The sequence below is a fragment of the Lissotriton vulgaris genome, chromosome 2_1 (genome assembly GCF_964263255.1).
Source record: "Lissotriton vulgaris chromosome 2_1, aLisVul1.2, whole genome shotgun sequence".
NCBI lineage: Eukaryota > Metazoa > Chordata > Amphibia > Caudata > Salamandridae > Lissotriton > Lissotriton vulgaris.
Window position 1 is genome coordinate 1,795,607,272 of NC_141687.1, and position 26,477 is coordinate 1,795,633,748.

General features: G+C 43.1%; 1 protein-coding gene across 1 annotated transcript in view; it reads right to left on the reverse strand.

Annotated features, from left to right (window-relative positions):
• Positions 1-17,940: 17,940 nt before the first annotated feature.
• SYT12 (synaptotagmin 12) overlaps positions 17,941-26,477 on the reverse strand; it is an 858,259-nt gene continuing 849,722 nt past the window's right edge. The window contains exon 8 of the mRNA XM_086957847.1: positions 17,941-18,531. Coding sequence (XP_086813973.1) covers positions 18,358-18,531 — 174 coding nt within the window. The 3' untranslated portion in view covers positions 17,941-18,357. The remainder of the gene's footprint in view (positions 18,532-26,477) is intronic.

Here is a 26,477-nt window from a genome sequence, read left to right on the forward strand (position 1 = left end):
TTGCGGAGTTCTACGCCAACGCTACATTTTTCAAGGATTTGCCAGTGTAACACAACCTATTAGAAAGCTACTCAAAAAGGGTACGCATTTTGTGTGGTCGGAGGACTGCCAGGACGCTTTTGTAAAAATTAAGGAAGAGATTGGGAAAATGCCTACCCTGGGATATTTTGATGTGAACAAAAAAACCATACTAACCACCGATGCTAGTCTCAGAGGTTTAGGCGCAGTACTTTCTCAAGTAATAAATGGTGAACAAATAACTGTTGCATTTGCTTCTAGGGCACTTAGGCAAGCAGAAGCGAACTATTCCTGCATTGAGAGAGAGGCACTTAGTGTTTTTTGGGCAGTTCAACATTTTAAGTTTTATTTATGGGAGATTCCATTTCAGGTTAGAACTGACCATCGACCTCTTGTTCAGATTTTTTCATGTAGGCATAGTGAACACTTAATGCCCAGAATTAAGAGATGGAGTGAGGGTCTGAATGAATACAACTTTCCAGTACAATACATACCTGGGTCAAATAACAAATCTGCTGATTGTTTGTCGCGATTACCTGTGGAGGAGGTTGTTGGTAATGACAAGGAGGAGTGTGTATTTTGGGTTGCTGAGAATGCATTGACACAGAATGAATGGGTGGATGGTGTGAATAAAGATAGGATTTTAACTGAGCTTAAAACCTGAATAAGTCAGGGATGGCCAGATTACAAATCATTGGATCAAGAAATGAAAACATAATGGTCTGTTAAAGATGAAATTTCTTTTGTTGAGGACAATTTGCTGAGAGGTGTGAGGGTGATTCCTCCAGTTGAGTTTAGAAACACAATTATCAACACTGCTCATGATGGTCATCTTGGAAGGAGCCTCACTAAGGCAAGGGTGAGGGAAAGATATTGGTGGCCTACAGTTGTACATTATGTGCATCTAATGACAAATCGTATGCTACCAATCGTCCGCCCTTGTCACCGGTTGAAATTCCAGAAGCAGTGTGGACGAAGCTAGGCTTAGACATAATGGGACCATTTGATTTGTTACCATCTGGTGAACGTTATGTCATCTTATTGGTAGATTACACATCTAAATGGGTGGTGACAAAGTGTACACCTTCTGTAAATGCTAAATCTGTTATTGAGTTTCTCAAGGGAGTATTTGCTTCCGAAGGTTTACCTAAATTCTTGATAACAGATAATGGTGTACAATTTGTTTCTTATGAGATGTATGACTTTCTTAAAAATTATGATGTGATTCATCAAAAAACAGCATTATATTCTCCTGAGGCTAATGGTTTAGCAGAGAGAATGAATCGACTTGTTAAAAGTTGTGTTCAGCGTGCGTTAGATTCTAGAATCTCTCCCAAGGAAATTTTGAGAGATACCCTGTGGGCACATAGAACCACACCTAATGCTGTTACTTTAACTTCGCCTTTTGAAGCCTTGAGAGGAGGAAGGCAATTTCCAAACTAAATCCATTTTGGATGCCTGTTATGAAACTTACAGACCATTTTCTAACGGCCCACCATACTACCAACGATATGAGGTGGACGGTCATCGAACAGCTGCAAGCGGGCCCTAACATCCAGGCCCGCCTATTTGAAAAGGAACAAAGATGGATATATAGACTTTCCACTCACATCCATGGGCTCAATGATAATATCCCATGGAATTCTGTGTTGAGATGAATCTCTTTCCAGCTAACCTGACTGTACACACATCAGTTCCTACACATATGATCATTATTATCATTACACCATGATCGTAAATCCTTCCACCTAAGACTGTAGTACCATTTGCACTACATCCAGTTCCCCATGCCTTCATAAATCGTCCCTTTTCTCTTTCTCCAAGCCCACATACGTCCCACTTGGCATCCACATTAATCACTAGTGGATTCCTTCGCCCCGCTGACAATAGTTCCAGCTAGCTTCTTTAAGCTTTTTTAGCCCTACCTATTATAGATCGCTCCCACCCCCATTCCAGCACACGGCGCCGGGCGGCAACACCGCTTCCACCCGTCAGCCTGTGTTTACTATCCTACTGCGCAGGCGCAGCGCCGTGCAGTTCCCTTGCCAACCGCTGACCCGCCCAGGGTCGCGCACAAGGCGCCGGGTGGCAACCACGCTGTCAGGCAGCCTCAGTTTCGCACACGTCTGCGCATGCGCGGCATCGCCTGGTAACCATGCCTACCCTTGATCCTCCCGGGCTCCCGTAGTGTCACGGGCCGCGCCGGAAGCGATCAAACGCATTTATGCGCCACGCCCTCACTGTCTCATTGCTACCAAGCAGCGAGCACGGAGAAGTAGGTGATCCGCCTGATTCCGCCCACACAACTGTAAGTTGACCTTTTCCTTCCCTACCAGCAGGACCGACAACGGAGGCCACCCTATAGCGCCAACAAGGGAAGTTTTCCCTTTACCAACAACATACCCTTTTCTTCCTAGATTATGTTGTTACCGGCATAGCGCCCTACTCCTGCTTGATGCAGCTCAACCTGAGCCCCAGCATTGTAAGCCCTACTCCATCTTTCTGCCATATCACATGTCGTGAATTACCCTATGTTGTTTGTGTTTGTTAGTCCAGTTTGTCTTTTTGTTGACCACGAACTCTGAACAGGTCCTACATAAGCGATTAACCACTACTTAGCTGGCACAAAGTAAACCACGGCGGTACTAAATATGAGCACTCCGACTTAGTGCACCCCAGACTACGATGCCAGCATGTATACTATATAGCACGCACTAAGGCTAAAATCTGACCTTATTTTTTTAGACATTTTTATCTCCTAAGCTAAGAGCACGTTTGCACAGCACCTGTAGACACGCTCTGCATCGTTGAAGGCACTGTGTCAACCACCACTGTGGAAAACCAGAATAATTGCACGTATCCTGCACTCTATCACTGCACTACGTAACAGGATAGTAATTATTTTATTCACTTTCCTTCCTTTTCCACAGGTTATGCAGCACCCAGAACTTTAGGTGTGCATTCCAGAAGTCTATTTTTCTTCTGATGTCCAAGGATTTAGGGCTGGGTGTGTCTTTTAGGGGGCACATACCACCCACTTCCTTGTTTTGGTCCTGAGGAATACCGGGGATTTTCCCCTGATGGTAGAAACATGTCGACCAACACATAAAACAGAGATAAGTAGGTCGTAACTTCCCTACTACTATCTCAACTTTAATTTTAACTTTTGTCCAGTTACTTTTTTATTAAACTCTAAATAAAAGAATACCAGGACATTTTTAACACTTACATTCTTTTTTGTTTGCACCCCACATTTCACTACCAGCTCCACTGCAGTTGCAGGTGTTGAAGCACACCCAAGTGACGCTAGGCCACTTGGGTGGGCCCCGATGATGAAGCAAGTCACCACTAGGTGGTGAGTGAGGGGTTTCCTAACAAAGGAACAATGTTTCCTGAGTTTAGACAAAAGCCTTCATTTACCCTCATCGGGTAGTACTCCTTCATTTTGTTCTCACAAATCATTTTGCCACACGCAAAATAGGAAATAGGATTAGCGACTCGCTATTAGGAAGGGGCGTTCCAAGGGTGTCCCTTCCTAATGTGGAATCCGGAAGTTATGTATGACTGTTTTGCGACCTTGATTGCGGTCTCAAAGCAGTCAAAGTTTACCACCCTTCGCAGAAGGGTGTAATACCACTCGCAAATGGGAAGGGGTCCTCAGGGCACCCCTCCCCCTTTGTGAGTGGCTCTAAAAATATTTTTTAAGGGCAGGCAGCGGTCCCAAGGACCACTGCCGGCCCTTAAAAAATGAAACTGAAAAGTTTCATTTTTTAAATGCATCCTGTTTTCCTTTCAGTAAAACAGGCTGCATTTTTTTTTAAAACGGCTTTATTTAAAAGCAGTCCCAGACATGATGGTCTGCTGACCCCAGCAGGCCACCATCCCTGGGAGTGCCAGCCATTCCCAATGGCGTCACAAATTGCAAGAGACAAGCAATTTGCGACCAAATTGGGAATTGCAAACAGTGTCTCAGACACTGTGGTGCATCCCAATGTATGAGTCGCAAATGCGATAACATTTGCGACTCGCAAATTGGTGAGTCGTACATCTGGCCCTAAGCATTGTAGTTCTGAAGTGAATCATCAGCATGGAGCTAATGAATGTAACCATTTCTTTTGTATTCACAGTTCTACTGAAGCCAGATGTCCCAAGATGGAAAGGGGACAGTGTAAACGTAAAGGTTCAAAGGACCCTAGCCTTCCAGACTCCCCTGGTCGTTGTCCCTTTGCCTAAATCACATACTTTGTATCTGTTTGCTTCTTCATTACTAATTCTCTGAGCAATCCATGGTTCACATCACAGAGTTTGTGTTAAGGAGTTATCGCATTGCTTATGCGTGGTTGACTGGCACACAGGGATGAAAGATTTATGCTTTTGTGCAACTACTAACACCCAGGCTGTGGGCTAATGATATAAAATGATTGCATATCAATGTGTGCCTATTTGTACCCCGGTTCTGTGACACACCGCAATGAATGCTTTGAATCACTGACGTTGTGTCTTTGTGTTACAACATATTGCTCTCTTTTTTGACACAGAGCGGTAAAGGTCTGAAACAAAGACTTTGTGCCATAGTGCATCGACTTACTATTATCCTTTGCAAATATAACAGGTAGATTTTGTGTGCACAGAGCGGGAAATTGGTCAAAACACACACTGTCTAATTGTGCTGCTACACCCACCAATGATTGAAAACACATACTAAGAATTAGTGTGCTGCGACCAACACACATGTTCTCTGGCACAGAACTTTAAGTTGTTCCAAATACAGACTTCATGTCAGAATTATGTTAAGTACACAAAACACGGGGGCGTGGCTAGCGGAGCTGCGAAATGGCCGCTCTGTGAGTGAGCTCCGCCGGCTACAATCATTAATCCTGCTATTATCCTGATCCTGGCACTTGCGAAGCCCCGATACCTCAGGGTTCGACAGCGGACACCTACAGGATCCCTGCACAGAAGTTTGGGGCGCGCAGATACTGTGGCTGAGAAACTGGATCCAGTTGTGGGACCAGCGCCCCGATAGCCCGCGCGGCTCCTGGGCGGGAGTGCTGTGCCCTGGGCGAAGCGATACACCACAACCCGCGGCTCTGAAGGTCTCTGGGGGTCCGGCAACCGGAGACGTGAAATATTGCTGGCGGCGGCGCCAACGCTGGAAACGATCCTCGAGGCACCCCTGCTGAGCCCCGGGAGCAGCCCTGATCATTGCAGACAGGCGACGCACGGAGGGCAGCCGAATCCCCTGCTCTGTCTGGGACGCAGAGGCAGGACCCACCATTACTGCGGAGCTGGCGCCTGGTGACCGGAGCTGATGAAACCGGATCAGAGCCTGACCCTGCACCACTACCAACACCGGACAAAGCGACAGAGATACGGCGAGCAGCGGTAAGTGTGGTGGGGGACCTGCTGCCACCCCCCTGCCCACACCTCTCGGCCTGAGGGGTGCTGCCGCCCTTAGATAACGAGTCTTAGTAATACATGCACTGCTGTGACACCCGGGGACTGGAGCCCTAACATCGTATACTGGCCCCCTGTTCTGCTGCCTTGCTGGACCCGCGCCACGCCGCTACAGTGAAATACATTAGGAACCCGCCATTTTGTGACTTGCGATAGGCCAGAATTGCGCGTTGCTGACGACGCGAACGCTGTACAGAAACACCGCTGAAACCTGGGAACACAGATTGCACGTCCAGAGCTCCCCGGGCCTACCTGTGCGGCACTACCACCCCACTGGTCGGCATACATACAACCTGCGGAGAACCACTGCGTCTCCAAGCCAACTGTTGAAGTGCTCTCACCGCCACGATGGGGAAAAACGAAGCCCGACAGCCCAAAATCAGCTTTGATAATAAACGCCTTCCGAAGAACACGGCTACAGAGGCGGGAGATGACATGGCGGCGTCGTAAGGGACACCAACAGATATAGACTTGGGAGCACTCATTATGGAGGTGAGGTCCAGCCTAAAAAGTATTGACACCAAACTGGACGCCATGTCTGCGCAACTTGAATCTGTGAAATCCAAAGTTGACGTACATGAAACTCGACTGGACTGCTTAGAGAACAGGCACACCGAATGCTGTGAATTCCAACAGCAGGCCAAGCAGCATATCACATCTCTGGAACGAGAACTGGACGTTCTGCGAGCCAAGTCAGATGATTTGGAGGCGCGTTTCCGTAGATCCAATATACGCATCACGGGAGTTCCGGAGACGACAAACATAGACAAGATGGAGAAGTATGTGACAGACCTACTACATGAACTATTCGATCCACACCTGTCCTCAGTATTCACGGTCGAAAGAGCACACAGATCGCTAGGGAAGAAACCGCCGCCAGTGACTCCACCTCGTCCCATCCTCGCTAAGTTGATCAATTACCAGGACAGAGACTTGATATTACGATTGGCGAGAGAAAAGGGCAAAATTATTCATAAGGGAAACAACATTTCCTTTTATCCAGACTTTACCCCCCTGGTGCAAGCGGCCCGTAAAGAATTCCTACCGGCAAAGAAGCTGTTGTTGCAGGCTGGTGTGCCGTACTCCCTACTATACCCAGCAAAATTGAAAGTACTCCATGATAACTCTACGCACTTTTTCACTGATGCGAAATCGGCACTCAAATTCGCCAAACACGTCGGCAGTGCGGGGGCCAGAAGGAAGTCGCCCAGGCATGAGGACACTGCGGACCAGCTAAGTGACAATGACTAAATGATCTGCTGTTGTAATATTTGCGAGATTATAGGTTTGCCCCCTCATGTCCTACGTGGGTACACGAAGACTCCTTACGATCATTGCTGTTGCACTTCACCTGGGAGAGAGTGGGGTTAGAACATGACACATCCCCGGACACCTGGCTGGGATTCGTGGTGCCCTAATGCCTAAGTGAACATTAGACATGGTAAACCCTAAGGACCCTGGGGCGGGAGACCCGCAGAGTCCATGGAACCTTATACCTAACTGTAGCCACCCCGTTCTCACGGGGGTGAACGCTGGGCACACCACGCCCCATGGGGTGCCTCCCATTGTTCTCAATGTTGGTTTTACGTCACGCCTTGCGTGCCTTACTTCGGGGTATATCACGACCTAATTGGGAGGTTGCTGAGGGTGGTGGGAATTGGGGGAAGTTTATTGAATTGTTATTTTTTGTTCAGACACGGTGCAATGTGCCTTTTACTAAGATGTCTTTTTTGTGCGAGGGATTAGTGGCAGCGAGTTGTGGAGAACCCTGTGACACTGGGGGGCGGGGAGGGATAGGGACGATCCTACTTCTACAATACCTCAGCCATGGGAGGGATTAGGCTATGGACCTGGAACATCAGAGGCCTTGGGGACTACAAAAAAGCCCGACTGATGCATGGCACACTTGCCAGGCATAACGTGGACATTTGCTACTTGCAAGAGACTCATATTAATACTACTCCTTCACCCAGATTGAAAAATTCCAGGTGGTCAAATGTATATTCACTAATTTACTCTAATTATGCCACAGGGGGGTGATTATACTTGTGCGCAGGGGGCTGGACTGGCGGGAACATGCACACATGCAGGATGTGAATGGTAGATACGTGATCTTACATGGTTCCCTACAGGGGCGACCAGTAGTGCTGGCTGCCATTTATGGTCCAAATATCGATGACCCCGACTTCTTTAGAGAGGTATGGGCACAGATTGTACTACTTGACTGCCCATCGGTTGTGATAGGGGGTGATTTTAATGTTGTGCTGGATGATGACATGGACAGACGAGGTGTAAGTAGACCGACGCATGCCAGAGCGCGCCAGGCCGTCCTTGATGTGATGGGTGAGGGATTGCTGTCTGATGTGTGGAGAGTTCGACATCCGAATGCGAGAATGGGAACCTGTTACACATGTCATAAAGCTGCTTGGTCCAGATTGGACTTTTGGTTGGTGTCTCCTGAGGTTGCAACATGGGTAACAAAAGTCGAAATACAAGCTAGATCACTCTCAGACCACGTCCCCTGTGTGCTTGAGCTGCGTCTACCTGACACTATTAACAGGGCATTCACATGGCGACTACCCCCACACGCACTCACGGACCCAGTTTTTGTTGAGGAGATAAGGGGTGATATCATTAAATACTTTGCTGAGAATGCGGGATCCGTTACATCAGAAGCCATTGAATGGGACGCCTTCAAGGCGGTAATCAGAGGCCAGTGCATAGCGAGACAAGCGGGAGTGCTGCGAACAATTCGTGACACACTAGCCAAACTAGAGGGGGAACTGAGAGATCTGGATGCGGCCTTTAGCCTTGACCCGACATTAGCGGCTGCTGGTGACATAAAAGCAAAACTGCTTGCCTTTCATGAGGAGGCGGAACGCGAGGTGCGGTTTCTGGGGAGACAAGCTGAGGCCCGCAGATACGGAGAGGGGGATAGGCCCAGCAGGACACTTGCCAGGTTGATAGCTCCCCGCACACAATCACACCACATCCACACCATCTATGATAAGGAAGGATCTTTGGCCGTTGGTCAAGAAGCTGTGTTACGCGCTTTCACTGACTTCTATGCGTCCCTGTACACCTCCAAACAACCCACTGTCCGGGCCTCTTTGGACAGCTTTCTGGACTCTATTGCCCTAGTTTGGTTTAATAACAACCACAGACAATATATGGATCTACCTGTTACCGTCCAAGACATTGTCCAGGTGATCAAAAGCATGCCGGCTAATAAGGCCCCTGGGCCTGACGGCCTGACAACGTCCTTTTACAAAGCTTACGCAGATGAGCTGGCGCCGAAACTACACTCAGTGTTCGTGGAGGCCCTTGAATTAAACTCCCTACCAGAGTCCATGCGCGAAGCCTTAATAATTACGCTCTTAAAGCCTGACAAGGATGAGATGCTCCTGGACTCCTATAGGCCCCTATTTCTGATTAATGTGGATGCTAAAATGTATGCAAAAATAATTGCGGACAAATTACAACCGATGTTGCCGATCATTGCACTACCTGACCAGTCCGGATTCATCCCAGGTCAGGCCACATCGCACAACCTCCGAACTATTTTCTCGATACTTCATTACTTACATCCATCTGTGCAGGCAGCAGTGGTGTTCTTGGACGCCACCAAAGCGTTCGACTCTTTGGAATGGCCGTATTTATTTAAAATTTTGGGCAGAATGGGGTTCAGTCGTAATTTCATAACTCTGATAAAACTATTATACACTGGACCCAGAGCTAGAGTGAGCGTCAACGGCCTTGTCTCTAGACCTTTCGATATCACTAGAGGAACCAGACAGGGGTGCCCACTGTCCCCCCTCCTGTTTGCCATCGCAATGGAGCCGCTTGCGGCTAGGATACGTCAACACCACACTGCGAGAGGCATCGGGCTCAGCTCCCGGTGCTTATTGATCTCACTATATGCCGACGATGTGACTCTGTACATCGTCAACCCCAAAGACAACATGAACCCGTTGCTCCGTGAATTTGTTAGATTTGAAGGCCTGGCGGGAGTATCCATAAATTGGTCTAAATCTGTGGCCTTCCCTCTGACCGATGAGACTAGTCGGCCAGCTCCAGACTACCCTCTGCGTTGGGAGACTGAGGCTGTTAAATACTTGGGGATATGGGTCAGTCGAGATGTGCAGGAGCTATGGTCACTAAACTTTGGGAGAGCGGTAGACTGGCTGGAAGGGAAAATCGAGGTATGGAATAAACTGCCTTTATCCCTGGTTGCAAGAATAGCATTAGCGAAAATGGTGGTCCTCCCCAAATTCCTGTATCTATTCGTGAACATTCCGCTGCCCATGACATCGCACTTTCACGAGCGCGTTCGCTCTCTGTTGTTGAAACTGGTTTGGGCTGGAGGGCAGGCGAGGGTCTCCTGGGACCTACTTACACTCCCGCTTCGGCAAGGGGGCCTTGGGGCTCCAGACCTGAGGCTGTACTCTCTCTGTGCGCAGGCACAATTTCTGAATTTTTGGGCCTTCCCCACTCCCTACCAACCGCACGTGGTGGTGGAGCTGGCTGCAGTTGCCCCGTTGCCTCTGCGAGTGGCACTATACGGGAAAGTCTCACGCCCTTCAGGAGAGGTCGACACCGTGGAGATGGTACGCTGGACCTGGCGAGAATTACAAAAGAGAGCAGGACTCTCCTTACTTTACGCGCCTGCCATCCCCCTACGGGGAAACCCGATATTACCCTGTTTAACTGCAAGAGGCGACGTTCTTATGCTCCGCGGGAAGAGGCTACACACCTTCGCCGATTTATATCCAGACGGCACCTTTGTGGAGCTGTGCGCGGGGGATGATGACCAACCTGAATCCTTTGCAGATGCGCTGCTATACCACTCCCTTAGGGAGTCTTGCAAAAAGATGGGGCCCCAATTCCCGGAAGAGCCGCGACCCCTAGATGCCTCCAGAACCTGCTTTCGAGGCCTTCTCCCAAAAAGCTAGTATCGAGACTGTACAACAGCATGCAAGAGCAGACCCCAGTCACTGTAGCCACAGCCAAGATGGCTTGGGCTGCTGACCTGGAAATCCCGTTCACCGACGAAATGTGGGAGTTCTGCTGTAAACAATTGACGGCACTATCTCCAAACTATCGACTACGTCTCATACACTTCAAATTCTTACACCGATACTACCGCACACCGGTGCTGCTACACCGCATGGGCATCCACACAGACACGTCCTGCTGGAAGTGCGGAAGGGAGGATGCGTCCTTCATACACGTGGTGTGGAGCTGCCCCAAACTGAACGAATACTGGGCGGACGTATTCACAGCTATCAACCAAATCTTACACAGAAATGACACACCTTCACCACTTCTAGGCTTGTTGGGCTATGTAAAAGACACTGAACCTTGTGAAAGGAAATTGCATGCACTCCTCCTCCTATATGCAAAACGTCAGATTTCACTACATTGGGGCAGGAAAGCACTTCGATTGTTCACTAAATGGCTTGGGGATATCGCTTATGGGCATGTACAACTAACACACTACTGGGAAACTATGCCCACTGCCTCTAGACCGAATGACATTTGGGAGCCATTTCTACAATGGACCAGGGAGCGTGAGTGTTCGGTCGCCTCTGGGGGGCCACCTGATGTGGGTGTTTCGGATGATATGGGCTGAATGATTTGACCGTGGGATCAAACTACTGTAGCTCTGCTGCTCTACTCCAGCGCTGGCTCGCCCTGGCCGTGGAGAGCACTGAACCTGCCATCCCTTTTGACTTAACACACGCTGCGTGTCCTCTCCCATCTGCCCTCCCTGAGACCACAGGACCCGGCGTATTGCCCTGCTCCGACATTATCTTCCCCCCCCTACTCTTACCCCCCTCCCCTCCATCTTCACAAAGGAGGCTTAATACCTGCCACACCTCCACCCTTGCCACAGATTACAATCCACTGATAATCACCAAGCGTAGGAACACGCAGCCCCATGTATGTGTGGGACACTGCGTGGTTGATTCTTTGTAATTGCACCAATGTTAGGTTGTTTACGTTTCCTTTTTGTTTGTTGGGGAAGGTTGGGCGAAAAACAGTGCTGCTAGACATACCCTTTTCATAAGCTGTTCCAAACGCTGGGGTCTGCTGGTCGCCCCGGAACAGCCATATTACCTCATGCCTTGGTTATCTGTCTTCTGCACTGATAAAAGTAAGACCATTTTCCGAGCTAAGGTTGCATTGCTCAAAAATGACTCATTACTGTACTGTATATCTTTCTGGGGGCTCGGAGTTCTGCAGAGTTATGTTACAACTGACTACTTTATTACAACTGGTGTTGTGTAAACTTCATAGCGGCCTGCCTCCGGGTTGTTGGCGTGACACAGTGTAATCTTGTGACTCTTGTTTCATAATAAATGTCTTACACCAAAAAAAAAAAAAAAAAAGTACACAAAACACAGCACAAATTGATATAGGACTCAGTTATTCACCTTTGTCAGTCTGCTGCTCCTATATGCACATTAATTTTCTTTGAAACAGGTGAAAAAGTTCATTCACAGACTGTGCTACGAAGCCGTTCCTTGTAAAGCAAACAGTGATAAATAGAAAGGCATCAGACCCTGTAAACCACGTCACCCTATTAAAATGCTGAATGTGATGCTCCGTGATTACTCAGGGCAGCTCGTAAGAGTGTGTGGGATTCTTCCATTTGTTTTAGCATTAAAATCATGTATTATTTTGCATCAATGTGCAAATAAGTCTTAAACATCAGAATGCGTTCAACATCAGATGTATTTTATTTATAAGAATAGTAAGTACACATGTATTTCAGACAGTCAATAAAATGTTCAACAATATCTCATGCACTTAAAAATGAAATTTTTATTGAGTTAATATATCAGGTAATACAACTGATTCAGGAACTTTGGCACAGAGCACTGGTTGTAAATCCTGCAGATGTAGGTAGTGCAAAGCAGCATCGAGTTGGCTCTGTTACATGGTTTTCACTGTACGAGATTAGTTGAAAGCTCAAGCTCAAAAATTTGAAATTTCAGAAATCTCTTGTTTTCACCAGTTACAAAATAGTTTTGTACACACACACGCAAATATGTATTGGTTTGCACAATTGTGAAAGTATCTGTGAACATGTACAAATAAAACTAACAGTACAGTAGTCTTTTATAGGGAGTGCCTGTAAACACTGCAAGTACATCTTTCTGGAAGAAACGGTGCTGAGACACTTAAATTATCAAACGCCACTTAGACTACATTCACAAAAAGGTTCTTAAACACCAAGCCAACCAGCAGTTGTCTCTACCTATCAAAATTTAGCAGTGAAATGAACGTGCTTCACTAACTGTATTTATGCTCTTGTAATACAATGAGTTATTTTCAAAGAACATTTAGAAAAATAACTAAATATCTTTTTTATGTTACAATAGTTCAAATATATCATATTTCTCTGTGTATCTGTTTACCTTCAAATGACTTCAAATGTATATTACAGAAGTTGCAACTTTTTGTGGAATTAAAAAGGTGTGGAACTTAATTTGTCATTTTGTTAACTTGATAATTGTAGTTTACTTGTACAAGTGCCTTTTTACTCAATTAAATGAAAAGATCCACTAAGGCATTAAATCAATCAAATTCAAAATACAACACCATTTCCTTATCCAAATGCCCAGAATAAGTAAACACACATTCAGTTGGAGGAACTACTGTGTATGGCTTTTCACAAATATTAGGTCAGAAATTTCAAGTTTGTTAGAAAACACTTTTGCAAAAGCAAGTAATTGTAACATTTCATCTTTCAGAAATATTTTCAAGAATTTGTAAAAAATTTTAATGAATATGTTTGCCATCAAAAAATGTATTTGTGACTCATGACATAACTAAATATGCCAATACCTCTACTGAATTAATTCAAATTAGTCTTGAACCTTTTGATCTCCCTTCTCTATTTAAACTACAAGCAGGATTTGATAATTTGACGTCTAGGTTGTTGCGTTCTATAACATATGCTTCATTTTAAGACTCTTTAATGATAATTTATTCCTAACAATGAAAATGAAATGTGCACATAACAAATCAGGTCATCATCAAAATAATCATCTACATTTCATTAGATATGTTTTCTTTTTTGTTATCTTAGTAATGTACGTACTTATAAATTGAGTGTACCATTTGAAACTTTTTCAATGAGTCATATTCCGGGATAATTAATGTAAAAATGCTTATGATAAAGGAACTACTGAAGTTTTTAATACATTAAAGACTTTTATGCAATATGAAAATATGCATGTCTAATTCAAAATACCCTTGGTTTATGTTCATAAACCATTTATGATTGTGATTGTGTGGCTACATCAGAAAACTATTTATTTAATCTTTTAGCAATATTATGTCCAACATAGTTCTGACATTACATCTTCATATCTTTCTAATAGATGCTGATTCTTCTATGCCAGAGCTAAAATGGAAGCAATATGAGTAAAAAAAAACATAATGCATAATGGCTTGGTATCATTTTACCAAAACCAATTTGCTAATAATTTTTAGAACTGCAAATCCTTTAAAGGTTACTAATCTTTGTTTTTGAATGATCTGAAAAGCCTCCATAAACAAGGGGCTAAACCTTTATAGTATATCATTTCTGATGCTGAATGCAGTTGTTTTTAGAAATTATTTTAATAGGGTGTGTTTGAAGATCAAACCAGCTGAACTAGACCTAATTATTATTAGGCAACTGGCCAGTTTTATCAAATGCTTTGTCAAACTGTCTCCGAGTGTCAATGTTGAAGAACATTTTGCATGGGTACCTAAAGGCACTGAATAACGTAGATATATGAGGCAGTGACTTGCTCAGTCATAGCATGTGTTTGTTCTAACCATATGACAAACTATAAACTATGCCAGTGCCTAAGAATATCAATGATCAGACGTGTCTGAGTTTGGCTAGGTTTCTAACTTGTCATATTTGCCCAATTATAAATGGGTGTGTTACTGAGCATCTATGCTTAAGTCTGGCCCGGCTGTCAACGAGTGCAGATATGTCCAAGTCGTTATATGAGCTATTTGCCGTTTCATAAATCAATCACCACATTTATTTGCTTGCTTCAGGATAATCTCATATGCAGATTGCCTGATGTGATCTTGCATATGGACTTTGTACATCTGCCCTTGGGAAGATTATTTCACTTAATATAAGAAAATATTTGTTCACCTTCCATGTTAATTGTTAAATACCACTCAAAAGGACTGTAAAATCATCTATCCCGTTCCTCTTTCACTGCCATTAGCAAGATTGACCATTGCCCTCTTCTGTCACAGCTTATACCAGGTTGATGTAAGACATCTCTGCAGCCCTTTGATTGAACCTGTCTTAGAATTTGATCACAGATCATTGACTCTGTCTAAATGTATTGCCCTCCTTTTTTCTCAGAAAATCATGGGAAGGCATTGTAGCTCCCTCGCCAATACTCAAAGTCAATGAAATAATTTGTTTTGTGGTGACATTAAGGCATCCTAATTCTGTGTTACTGACAGCAATATTCTGACTACTGTGTATTTATGTTTGTATTACTGAGATGTCCACAATATGGGATTAAAGAAGCATCTGCTAGACTGGTCTCTGGCCTCATATGATGGAACCAGGGATCTATGGTGCTATGCCTCCCAATTAAATACTGATTCAAGTTCAAGTACCTATGCAATGTATTTAATTCGCTATACACAAGGAACAAGCTAACTTTGGAATTAATTAGTCGCTGTTAACCAGAACGAACCAACTATTTCGACCATTGCCACCCACTTAGGCATTCTTAACAATATGTCTGCTTAGTCAGTTGGTCACTCATTTGGAGTACCAGCAACATTCATAGTCACTGTCCAACATCTGGAATGCCCTGCTCAACCCCTGGTATTCTAATATTAAGAAAATGCATGAAGATCCAACACTTCTCTCAAACTTTTATTCCTTCGGTCATCCTAAAATAGATCCCTCTGTCCTTCTGGGTTAAAGGTCAGCCTAATCATTTTATTTTTTCCTTTATACATCCTTATGTTACAACTTCATTTAGGCAGCCACAACCTAATGGCTTAGTATTCGTAATTGACAAGTATAAAGTGCAGCGACACCATGTTGGTGGTATAAAGAGACATAATCAATAACATAGTTAATAAATATTATATATTTGTATAATTTGTGTGCTCTCGCAGACATATTTATTGATATAAATATATGTATATGTGTTTATACAGAATATTTTTGAAAGACCACACTGATCATTTCCACAACATGGTGCCCATCTACAATAGAATTCTATACAAAACAGTAGACTCCAATAAGCAAATCGTTTTTGCACCACTATTCCTGCAGGGATGTAGTTTCAAATTTGAACCCCATATGTCGTCATTAGAATTAAAGTTGTGAAGTATCTTATAAACTTCTTCTGATTGGTCTCCAAGTTTATTTCATTACGACATCATGTATAAATAGGCACTACATTTCCAGGGGTTGGAGAGTCAGTCTTCATTTCTGTATACTTAGAAATCTGACAGAAACTTTTTAAAAAACGTTGAAAATCTGCTTAGGCTGAATTGGTGTTAACATGTGTGTAATTTACGTGACATATTGTATATCTGTGTAAAACAAGCCATACTTCTGTATACCCCTAACGCTTTTTGCATTAGCTCCTTCTCCATCGCAGAGGGCCTGCAATACATGCTCTACTTCACTTGAAAGAACTTTTGTTCTCCTTATCGGCTATTTTATACTACCAAACTTTAAAAAAATCATCATGTTCTTTGTAGTAGCAGAGATTGTGTTAGGTAAAGAAAAGATGGTTCTTTTAGAAATCTTAAGCAGTCAAACGGAAAGCTTTGTCAAAAGTCAAAAGGAACTGAGCAGTATAGAGAAAGATAGAGACAGAAGCAACATTACTAAGTCAGTGATTGTACATGCCCCATAGTTAAGCATAAGCAGCGCTCAAGAATCTGTGAATACAGTAGTGTAAAGAAATGTTTTTATGTTCTGAATTAAATCTGTACCTCGCATACTAAAACCCTAGAAATAAGGTATTTGATGCGGCTATTAAGATGCTGTAAATTCATCTAGTAATACAGAAAATTATCACAGCATATCACAGCATGCCACAACAAAAAATGAGGTACGTTTTGGTCATGTAAAACCAGAGGTAATTCAACATCCTAATAACACTCCTTGCACTAGCTCCTTCCTCACCCAAAGAAAGAGACTTCATGGTAGTAATAGAATATGTTCAGCCACATTACTACATCAGTGATTACACATGCCCCATGGTTGAGCACAAACAAAAACAGAGCTCAAACTTTCTGTATATTAAGCAGTGTAAAGAAACATTAGATATATATTCTGAGTGAAATCTGCACCGCACATGCTAGAGCTGTTTAAATATGCTGTCTTTGGAATGATGCGGTTGCCAACAATACTACTGTAGTAAATCGAGGGAATAGTAATACATATATTTATCATACCACACTAACACTCTAACACTCAAAAAATGAGTTTTTTTTCAGGTCCAAGAAGGTACATAAGAAATAAAACAAAGTAAAGGCATGACACCTTAAGCAACCAATAGTGTGTATTTGCCATTTGGCATCTCTGGCTTGATAGCCATGGCAAACAGACTGTATATACTGTCTGCTTAATTCCAAAATGTTCTCGTGAATGCTCATGGTATAAAAAAGTGACTTGAATCACAAAAGGTTACTACGGTTACGAAGAGTAGCACTAGATATATTTATACCTACATTATATACATCATCTACGTGTAAATAATTATTGCTTTGTTTATTTTTAAAACCTTTTTGCAGACATCTCAACATTTCCAAAATATGTACATTTAAAAATGCTAGAGGGGTTTGGCAATAAAAAAGGAAATGAGAACACATGGCAAGTGCAGAGTATATACATATCAAATATCCTTGAAAACATAATAACATTACACTGTGTAATGTTCAATTTTATTATAGTGAAATTCCAAAGTGTAAATTTGATTGTTTGAGTTGTAAGGTGTTTACCCATATGAGAAATTTCATGCAGTGTTTAAGTTGAATTTATAAAACGATAAAAGTAAATTGCTCTATTACTAAGTGCCCGCCTTCTCTTTGCAGTGGGATAAAGGTCAAGCAATATTTGCTCTACCAACTACTAGTGCCAGGGGTAAATTAGCTATAGAGAGTTTTCTCTTTTCCTAAGTCACAAGTTTGAATCTAACTAGATATATATGTGTTTATGTTGAAGACGGGCACAGAACGAGATATGGTATGTCAAAAAAGTATAGCCATGGTATGTAGAAGTGTTTGGACACATGGGGGTAGAGTTTTGCGGACAGGATACTCTGTTACAAACATGGAAGATTTCACCACAATATTACAAGTGGATTAAATAAAGCATATGCCACATGTAATTTAGCGGACAGGATATTTGTCATGTTTGATGGAGTATCCCCTACACTACACACTCAATAACGCCCATTGTTCTTACATAACAGATTTGACTGACTATCCCCATATTGTTATGAGTATGAATGTTGCCCTGTCTAATGAATAGCAGAACGCAATCCTATGCCTAAGTGCCTAGCTGACCAGTGTTTAAAATGGTTGACCAATGCTCATCAACATATCTATAGCATGTCATAATAGTCAGTGGCATGTTATACAAATCTGAGTATGATAAGGAACCCTAATGCGTTTAGTTCATTTGCGAAAAGGTAATACCCCTGATTTCGTTCCTTTGAAAGTGCATTCTTTATCCATGGAACTCTAGTCAGATCCATAGATTCCAACTTTGAGAAAATCGTAAATGCTATGGCACTTTCGTACCATAACATGTTGTATACACAATCTTATTTACAGCTTTCTCAGTACGTAGGCACCACGCATAAGATTTTCCAATCAGTTTCGTAGGACGGGGTGCCACATTGACACAGGTTTCCTCAAGGTCGCCAGCATCTGGTTCCAGTGGGTCATGCCCATTCCACTTACTGCAGGCCCAATGATGACATGGCCAATATTTTCCGTTCTTCCATCATCAGCACACTCTGCTACTGTTACCCTTAGTGACAGATCCTGAAAAGCACAAAAAAATGTTGTTATGATCCTCATGTCTAGACAAATGGAACTGCTACTCAAAAACACAAAATTAGCGTACTATTGTTCTGGCAGTTTTGGCTGTTTATATCACCACAGTTTATATGTGCACACCTGTAAAAAGGAATAATGCAGGCATATGAACAGTGTGAGCTATTCACAAGCTTCCAAAATGCAAAATCTGTCTGTATATATTATACCAAAGTATAATGTAGCAACAGATTCTCTTGTGACACACAGTCAGAATATCACATGATTTTCCAACAAGCATTGGCAAAGCCAACATGTAATGTTTTGGGTTTGGCAGTGCAGACCTATGGGCTATGCAAATATCTTTTATCAATGTTTTTCAGCTAACAATAGCACAAAGAAAAAAAACCATAATCAACAGCGCCCCAAAAGTTGTGATAATGTATATGCATGCCCATGTCACAATAAATGGCTTAGCGTATTCCATGACACAGCAGCAGTTTTGTTTCGATTCCAAAGTGGATGATGCCCATCTTGGAACAGTACTTTAAAAAATGTAAAAAGTGTGCCAAAGTACGATTTATTTGAGAAAGGAGCATCCTGGCAGTCGGCCTAGGGCATTTTACTGCAGCACAGTCACCGAGGCAGTATGTGAGCAGGTCCTGTCCCTCTGTGATGTCTCCGCCAAGTATCTGCGGTGAATGTTCCTTCCCAATCTCCCTTGTATCTCTTTTGGGCTACAGTTGTGTGATTCCCATGTCACTTTTGCTCACTACGGCAAACAGCAAGGGGCAATGGGTCAGCCTTTTAACCTCTGGTTAATGTCACTTTGATTGAGTGTGTTTTGCTCTTTCGCAAGAAGGACATCTGCACACACTTTAGGTCCCTTTAGTGCCAGTGTTGCCTGATATGATAGTAGGACACATTTGAAGTGAGCTTTATCAGTTCTTGCCTCCTTCCAATGCTATTGCTTTTGAGGTGGATTGGGGTATTTCACGGCATACCATATTATGTTCCTGGATTCTGTTTCACAATGGTTCTTAAATAAACTTTTCCCAAGAAAAAAGCTAACTTTATTGTGTTATTGCATCACACTTACAACATTTGTATTTAAACATAGTTGAGGAGTAATTTGAGTTTTAGTATCCAGTATTTCATACTGTGAACCCTCTTTCATTCCTTCTTTCGATCAATTTTCTTTCCTTCTTACTTTCTTTTCTTTTTCTTTCCTTCTTTCTTTCCCTCTTTTTGTCCTATTTTTCCCTTCTTTATTTTTTGTTTCCCTTTCTTACGTTCCATCTTTCTTCACCTTTCCTTTTTCTTTCCTTTCTTCCTTTTTACCGTCTTTTCTTCTTTCAATCTTCCTTTGTTTCTTCTCTTTTTTGTCTTCCTTTATTATTTCATTAATTCCTTTAGTATTTCTTTCTTTCTTTCTTTCTTTCTTTCTTTCTTTCTTTCTTTCTTTCTTTCTTTCTTTCTTTCTTTCTTTCCTTCAGTCTTTCTCTTTCTTTCTTTCTTTCTTTGTTTTCTTTCTTTCCTTCTTTTGCCTTTTTTCTTTCTTTTATGCCTAATTTTCTTTCTTTCTTGCCTTCTTTGTTCTGCATTTTTTTCCTTTTTCTTGCCTTAGTTCTTTTTTGCCATAGTTCTTTGTTTTTTAGTTCTTTCCTTTTTTCTTACTTTTTAGGTCTGGCATAGAGCCAGTTGCAGCTGTCTTCCCAGCATCATGTTATAAAAAAATAAAAATATTAAATACATTGAGGGGTTTTGAGCCAGGCCCTTCAACCATTGGTCTGTTTGATTGTCATTCACATTTTGCTTCCAGCCACCACAGAATTCAGCATAGAGCAGTTGTCCTGCCTAAGTAATCTATTGATTGTGTGGCACTGTGAGTGACCGCCTTTTGCCTTTTCACATGCACTCCGTCTAACAAAAAAGTGTTCTTCATTGCCACCAATGGTTGGCAAATACTCTCCTTATCCAAAATCTTCTTTCATTTCATTTGTTAATATGATTTTAAAAATTGTCAGTCGCATTCTGCGTTTCCAGTTGTTGCGTGACAATGTGGAAAGAATTTATTATTCAGCATGGAGAAAATGGTTGGCTGGAAGCATGTGCACTTCACTGGAATTAAATATTAAATGCTAGCGAGGCTTCTCAGTCTGCTTTTAGTTCCGTTTGCATGGTGAAAGAGCTCCAGCATTTTGTAAAGCTGATTGTTAGGTTAAGCTCTTTCTGCACCACCCACATTCAACACTTCCGGCGTCTGTCGCTCCTCCTTTGCACAACACAGACTGGTCCTAGCAAAATCATCTCCCTGTAGTTCACAACATTGGACATTTCACTTGTCTCTCGCTTATGAAGTCAGTGCTCACAGTAGGAAACTACAGTGTGACGCGGAATCACTCCAGTAACTGTACACTTTAGGGCGTATTTCTGAGGCTGTTTGCATCGTTCTTGCAGTATGTAATGCGGTGCAATAGCAACGCAAACCTTAAGATGCATTTTTTAAGCCACCTAAAGCCACTTTGCTTGGCTCTGAGTGGCTCCGTAAATCTGGAGTAATGTGATGCAGTGCAAATCGCTGTTTCCGTTACTCTACCCTGGAAAGGAATCACATGGGTGTTCCCTCACAACTCCAATGAATGTTGACGCATCCTCAGATTTACAAGAACCTGTAAACCTAGGAATGCGCCAAAATTGTACACCTTACCAGGGATGGTGTAACAAGAAGAAATATATCTATTTCTCCTTGTTTCTATTTCTCCTTGTTTCTTCCTCTTTCTATGTGTGCAGCATTGTCCGGCACACATAGAACTAGGAATATTGCTCCCAAGATTGCTTTGTGCAGAAAGGTGTCCCTTCCTGCTAAAAAATACAATTCTGCATAACATGCAGGCACCCTTGCACCATGGTGCAAGGGTGCCTGCAATGATGCTAGGCTGCCAAAAGGGAACCAGTGTATGGTATGGAAAAGGACAGGAAGGAGCCCTATTGCTTTAAATACCGTGCATTCTTGCCCTTTTTCTGTAAGGCAGTGCAGCGCATCAAGGGGACTTTCTGCCCTGCACTGCGTGACATTCCCATCAATGAGCCCCTTGGTTTGCCACAAACAGGCCTCCCTTAAACACACCAGTCGCCACTTTTGCCAAAGTATGCATGCCAGGATGTCGAAAAGTAAAAATTGAGAACAAATGTCACTTTTGTTTGTTATGAATATTTTGCTTATAATAAAACTAAACTTGAAAGTGCTGAAACTACTGCGTGTGTGGGGCAGCCAGCAGTGTCAGAAACTAATTGGATTCCAGGCAAAAAAGTCAGCAGAGCATCCGAAATGTATTTTATTTTCTTTTTTATTTTAGTTTAATCCTCCGAGTAATCTTTTTTTTGTGAATCTGTTTTTATTAAGATTTCACATAGGTACTTCATGACGATTACATATATGCGCACTGTTGGGAGTTTCAGTTTTTACAGTTCGCGTCGCATGCAGGCACTTACATAATGGCAATACATGTCACAGAGCAGCATATGCAACCTAGAAGGACAAATGACAATATGTGCGTTTCCAGTGCATTTCCAATACTGAGGTAAGGGGGTGGGGAAAAGGGAAGGGGAGAGAGGGGGGCTTTTTTTGCATAGTAGTCCATTCATATCTTGCAGAGTTAAGTGTCCATTGGAGCGTGGATATTGGTGGATGATGCACGTGTGACCATGCCGGGTCATTGGTTGCACCGGCATGTGTATAGTTGGGTGCCGATAACAGATTCACAGATAATCAGGTAAATAACGTGCAACAGAACATATAAAACATATATATAACTCGTAACCCCCCCATAGCTGCATAGACAGCTTTTCATGTGGTCCAGACAATGTACAGTTACAAGCCGCCTCCCCTGTTTCCAAGATGTGTACACATGTGTTATGTGAACCAGTATATGCTTGCCTTGAAGAACCTGGGGCCATATGTATCATGCAAATTCGCAATCGCAAAGGCCGAAAATCGCAGAATTTCGGCATTTGCGAATGCAAATTTGCTAAATGGAATGTATGATGCAAAACTGGTGCAAAATAAGGAATCGCAAATTTGCGATTCCTTATTTTGCAATTGCATTTAAGGAATCGCAAATTTTGAGATTCCTTAAATGCAATGGATGTAGCAAAATCAAATAGCAAAATTCCCTTAAGGAATCGCAAAATACCACCAACTTCTAGTTTGTGGTAAGTTGAGAATTCCTTGAAAAATGCAAATTTTTGCATTTTTCAAAGTGCCATGTGACGCACATACATGCCCTTAGGGGAAGTATGTGCGCCACATGTGCACCCATGCATATTTCAGGGGTGCAACAGGGTGTCCTTTGGACACCCCTGCACCCTTGAAATTATTCTCAATTTGCGATTCGCAAATTGCGAATCGCAAATTGAGAATTACTTCCCATTCATTCCTATGGGCCTCCTGGCCCATAGAAATGAATAGGAAAGTATTCCTTAATTGCGATTCGCAATTTGCTAATCGCAATTAAGGAATTCTAAGTAATCGCAAAAAAATGGGATTTTGTACATACATACCCATTAGCGATTCTCAAATAGCGAATGGGTATCTTGATACATATGGCCCTTGGTGTGGTGCATATGTTGCGACAAGCGATACCTCCGAGTAACCTTTGTGTTATAAGAGTGACGGCCGAGGCATCGAAGCAAGACTTTCAAGTTCACTGAATTTTCAACAACATTTAAAGAATGCACCCTGAATTGTTGTTACGGACAATCGAAGTTATAATAAGCGATCAGATAAAGGAGCATATATATAAGGAGATGCCGGAGCAGGGAGCTGCGCAAAATTTGGCAGCACCGTGCTCCAACATTTCCAAAACGCTTGAAGGTATGTACAACAATACAATGCATCCCTGTGTTTACCCTAGCGCTGTCGCTAAAATTAACTGCATGGCGCCAAGGCAGGCACTCTTGCACCATAGTGCAAGGGTGCCTGAGTTCCAGGGAATGATTGTTTATGTGCAAGAAGGTCCTCCTTCCTGCACATAAACAATCAATAATGGCGATTTGTTACTTCTATGTTTGCTGCAGAATGAGGCACCTAAGTAGCAAATTGTCATTGTTTAATGATTGTTTATGTGCAGGAGGGCCAACTTCCTGCACAAAAACAATTATTAATGGTGTTTTGCCCTTTCTATGTATGCTGCATTCTGCAGCACACATAGAAAAAGCAAAAACAAGGAGAAATCAAAGTATTTATCCTTGTTGCACCCTTCTAACATTTGCTATTGCATGAATTAGTTTTCGGTGCTGCCTCAGATTTACACATCCTTGTAAATCTGGGGCAGCATCAAAATGCAATGGGTGTTGCGATGGAATGCCCACAGCAATACCCATTTTACACCCCTTTCATGCAAAGTGTGTGTAGGGGGCCGTATTTACAAGGTGTTGTTATGCCACATCTAGTACCCTAATGCCGCTTTGTAAATATAGAGAAGGGCATAGCACCACTAGAAAGTCACTAATAGTTACATTCTGGTGGCGCTATCTCCTTGTAAATATACCCCCAAAGACTGTACGAGAGGCTATTGTTATATAAAATGCTTTTAGTTGATTGCGTACAAAATGACAGGTATGGAGTACCCAGTGCAGTGCTTTCCGAAGGTGGCGGCAGCCTCTACCTGTTGAACCCCACAGGTATTTAGGTTCACTTAATGTCAGCTTGAATATTTTTGTCTTGTTCATAATGCATATGTACTTTCGGCAGATGTTTCTTATAATCATACCATGTGCATAGAGTACCTCAAGCTTCTATGATAATGGCATCCTGTGTGTAAGATGTGGCAAGGTTCCATATTTCTCTCTAACTCTTTCTAGTAATGGCTTTATTTATGTACTGCTTGCTACTACAGTTTTTCTTCGATGTTACGCTGAAATAAGATTACCATTATCCCATTGAGGAGTATTCAGTTTATCAAACACTTAAGGAGGGAGACCTTAGTAGGCCCTCTAGGATTCAAACATTTCACGCTGGAAAAATTGGTGTAATGTGCACTCCATCGTCATAATCTACTTACCATGGGGATATTTTCCCCAATGGCCATGTTGTACAGCCCACTGTTGATTCCCAATCACAGCACACTTCATACATGGATCTTTTTGTTTTCCTGAGACTACACAATACTCTCCAATCTCTCTTCCCTTCCTACCCCCTGTCACATGAGGACTTTCCACCCCTAACACTCGAGGTGACTGACACCGATGGTGTCAGTATGATCTCCAGATTATTCAGTTTAATTATGAATATGGAACTTGACACGATTGTACGGGTGCGGGAGTTGTGGGCGAGGGACCTGGGAACTACCCTTACAGGACAAGATATGGATATCTTGCTGCTCACAGATCCAAAGCATCTTGTTTAACTATAAACATAAACTTTTACATTTTAAATTCTCCATCATATCTCTCTCCCCTTCAGACATAGTTAAATTTGTTCCCACCAGATCTGATCACTGTCTTAAGTGTCGCTCCCTGGGGCTGAATTTACACATCAGACCTGGACATGCCCAGTGATTTCCTCGTACTGGACCTCAGACTTCTCTTATGTCTCTGCCATGACAAACCTGGAGCTCCACCAGGCCGTCTGCTTGCCCTGTTTGGATCCACTAGGGACATACAGCGTTCTATATGCCATCTTATCTCGTTGGTCATCTTAATTGCCAAACAGGAGATCGCGCTCTATTGGAGTAGCCACAAACCACCCACTTCCTCAGAGTGGCTAAAAGCTTGACATACTGTGACAGCATTAGATAAGATTATGCCCTTCTTCAACCACTTCCATCTCGTGTGTTGGACTTGGCCCTTCCTCCAATATTCTCTCTGACCTGTTTTTGTTGGTTTAATGGCTCTGGGCACTTTACCACTGCTGACCAGTGCTAAAGTGCATATGCTCTCCCTACTGTAAAGTGTATACATTGACTGGTTTCCATGATTGGCTAATTTGGTTTACTGTCAGTCCCCAGTAAAGTGCACCAGGACTGTCAGGGCTGGTAAATACAAATGCTGCTGGTGGGCTTGCAGCACTGGTTGTGCCACCCACAGACGCGGCCTAGTAAACTGTGTCTAAGGTCTGCCATTGCAGAACCTGCGTGCAGTCTGGTAGTCATGCTGGCTGGGCATGTGCACACACTTGCCAGCCTCTAAACCTTCCCTTTACTTCATGTGAGTCACCCCTATTGTAGGCCCTAGGGCAGGGTGCACAGTAAGCATAAGGTAGGACAAGCCCTGATGTGTGTGGCATGTCCTAATAGTGAATTACAGCCATTTTCATTTTACACTATTGTAAGGCTACCTGCTCTCCATAGGCCAGAATGGGCTGCTGGAATTATTACACTATATAATCCCAACAGACTCAGGGAGCATGGTAGAAAGTCAAAGTTTAGTATGCCTGAACTCAGAATAATAAAATACTTCTTTTAGTAAAGTTTATTTTAATATCCTGTGTTTGCAAATGCTCCTTTTAGAAAGTTAGCATTTGCTTGCCTGACCATTTCAGCCCGCCTCTGCTCTTATGTGAATCTGCTGTCTGGTTTCTGTGAGTGACAGGGCTGGGGATGACAGGTGGTGAATAGAGGAATTACACCAGGATGGGTGGGGGGAGTGCCCCTTGACTCTGAATAGGGCTGTGCTCTGCCACCTCAATGCTGGCTCCGCCCCCTGTGGAGCGATTGATGGCTCTGCACTGCACCTGGTCCAGGAAGAGGGAAGACTGTGCTCCTGACTGTACTTGTCATCACAATGCTGGCTCTACCTCCTGTGGAGCGTCTGATGTGACTGCCCTGCTCCCTGAAAGGAGAGACCAGAGTTTGCCAAACAAAGTGCTCCAGAGCTGAATTGAACTATGCAAAGGCCCCCCTGGCCTGCCAAGACAAAATAAACTGTATATAAAAGTAGAAGCCCTGCTCCTA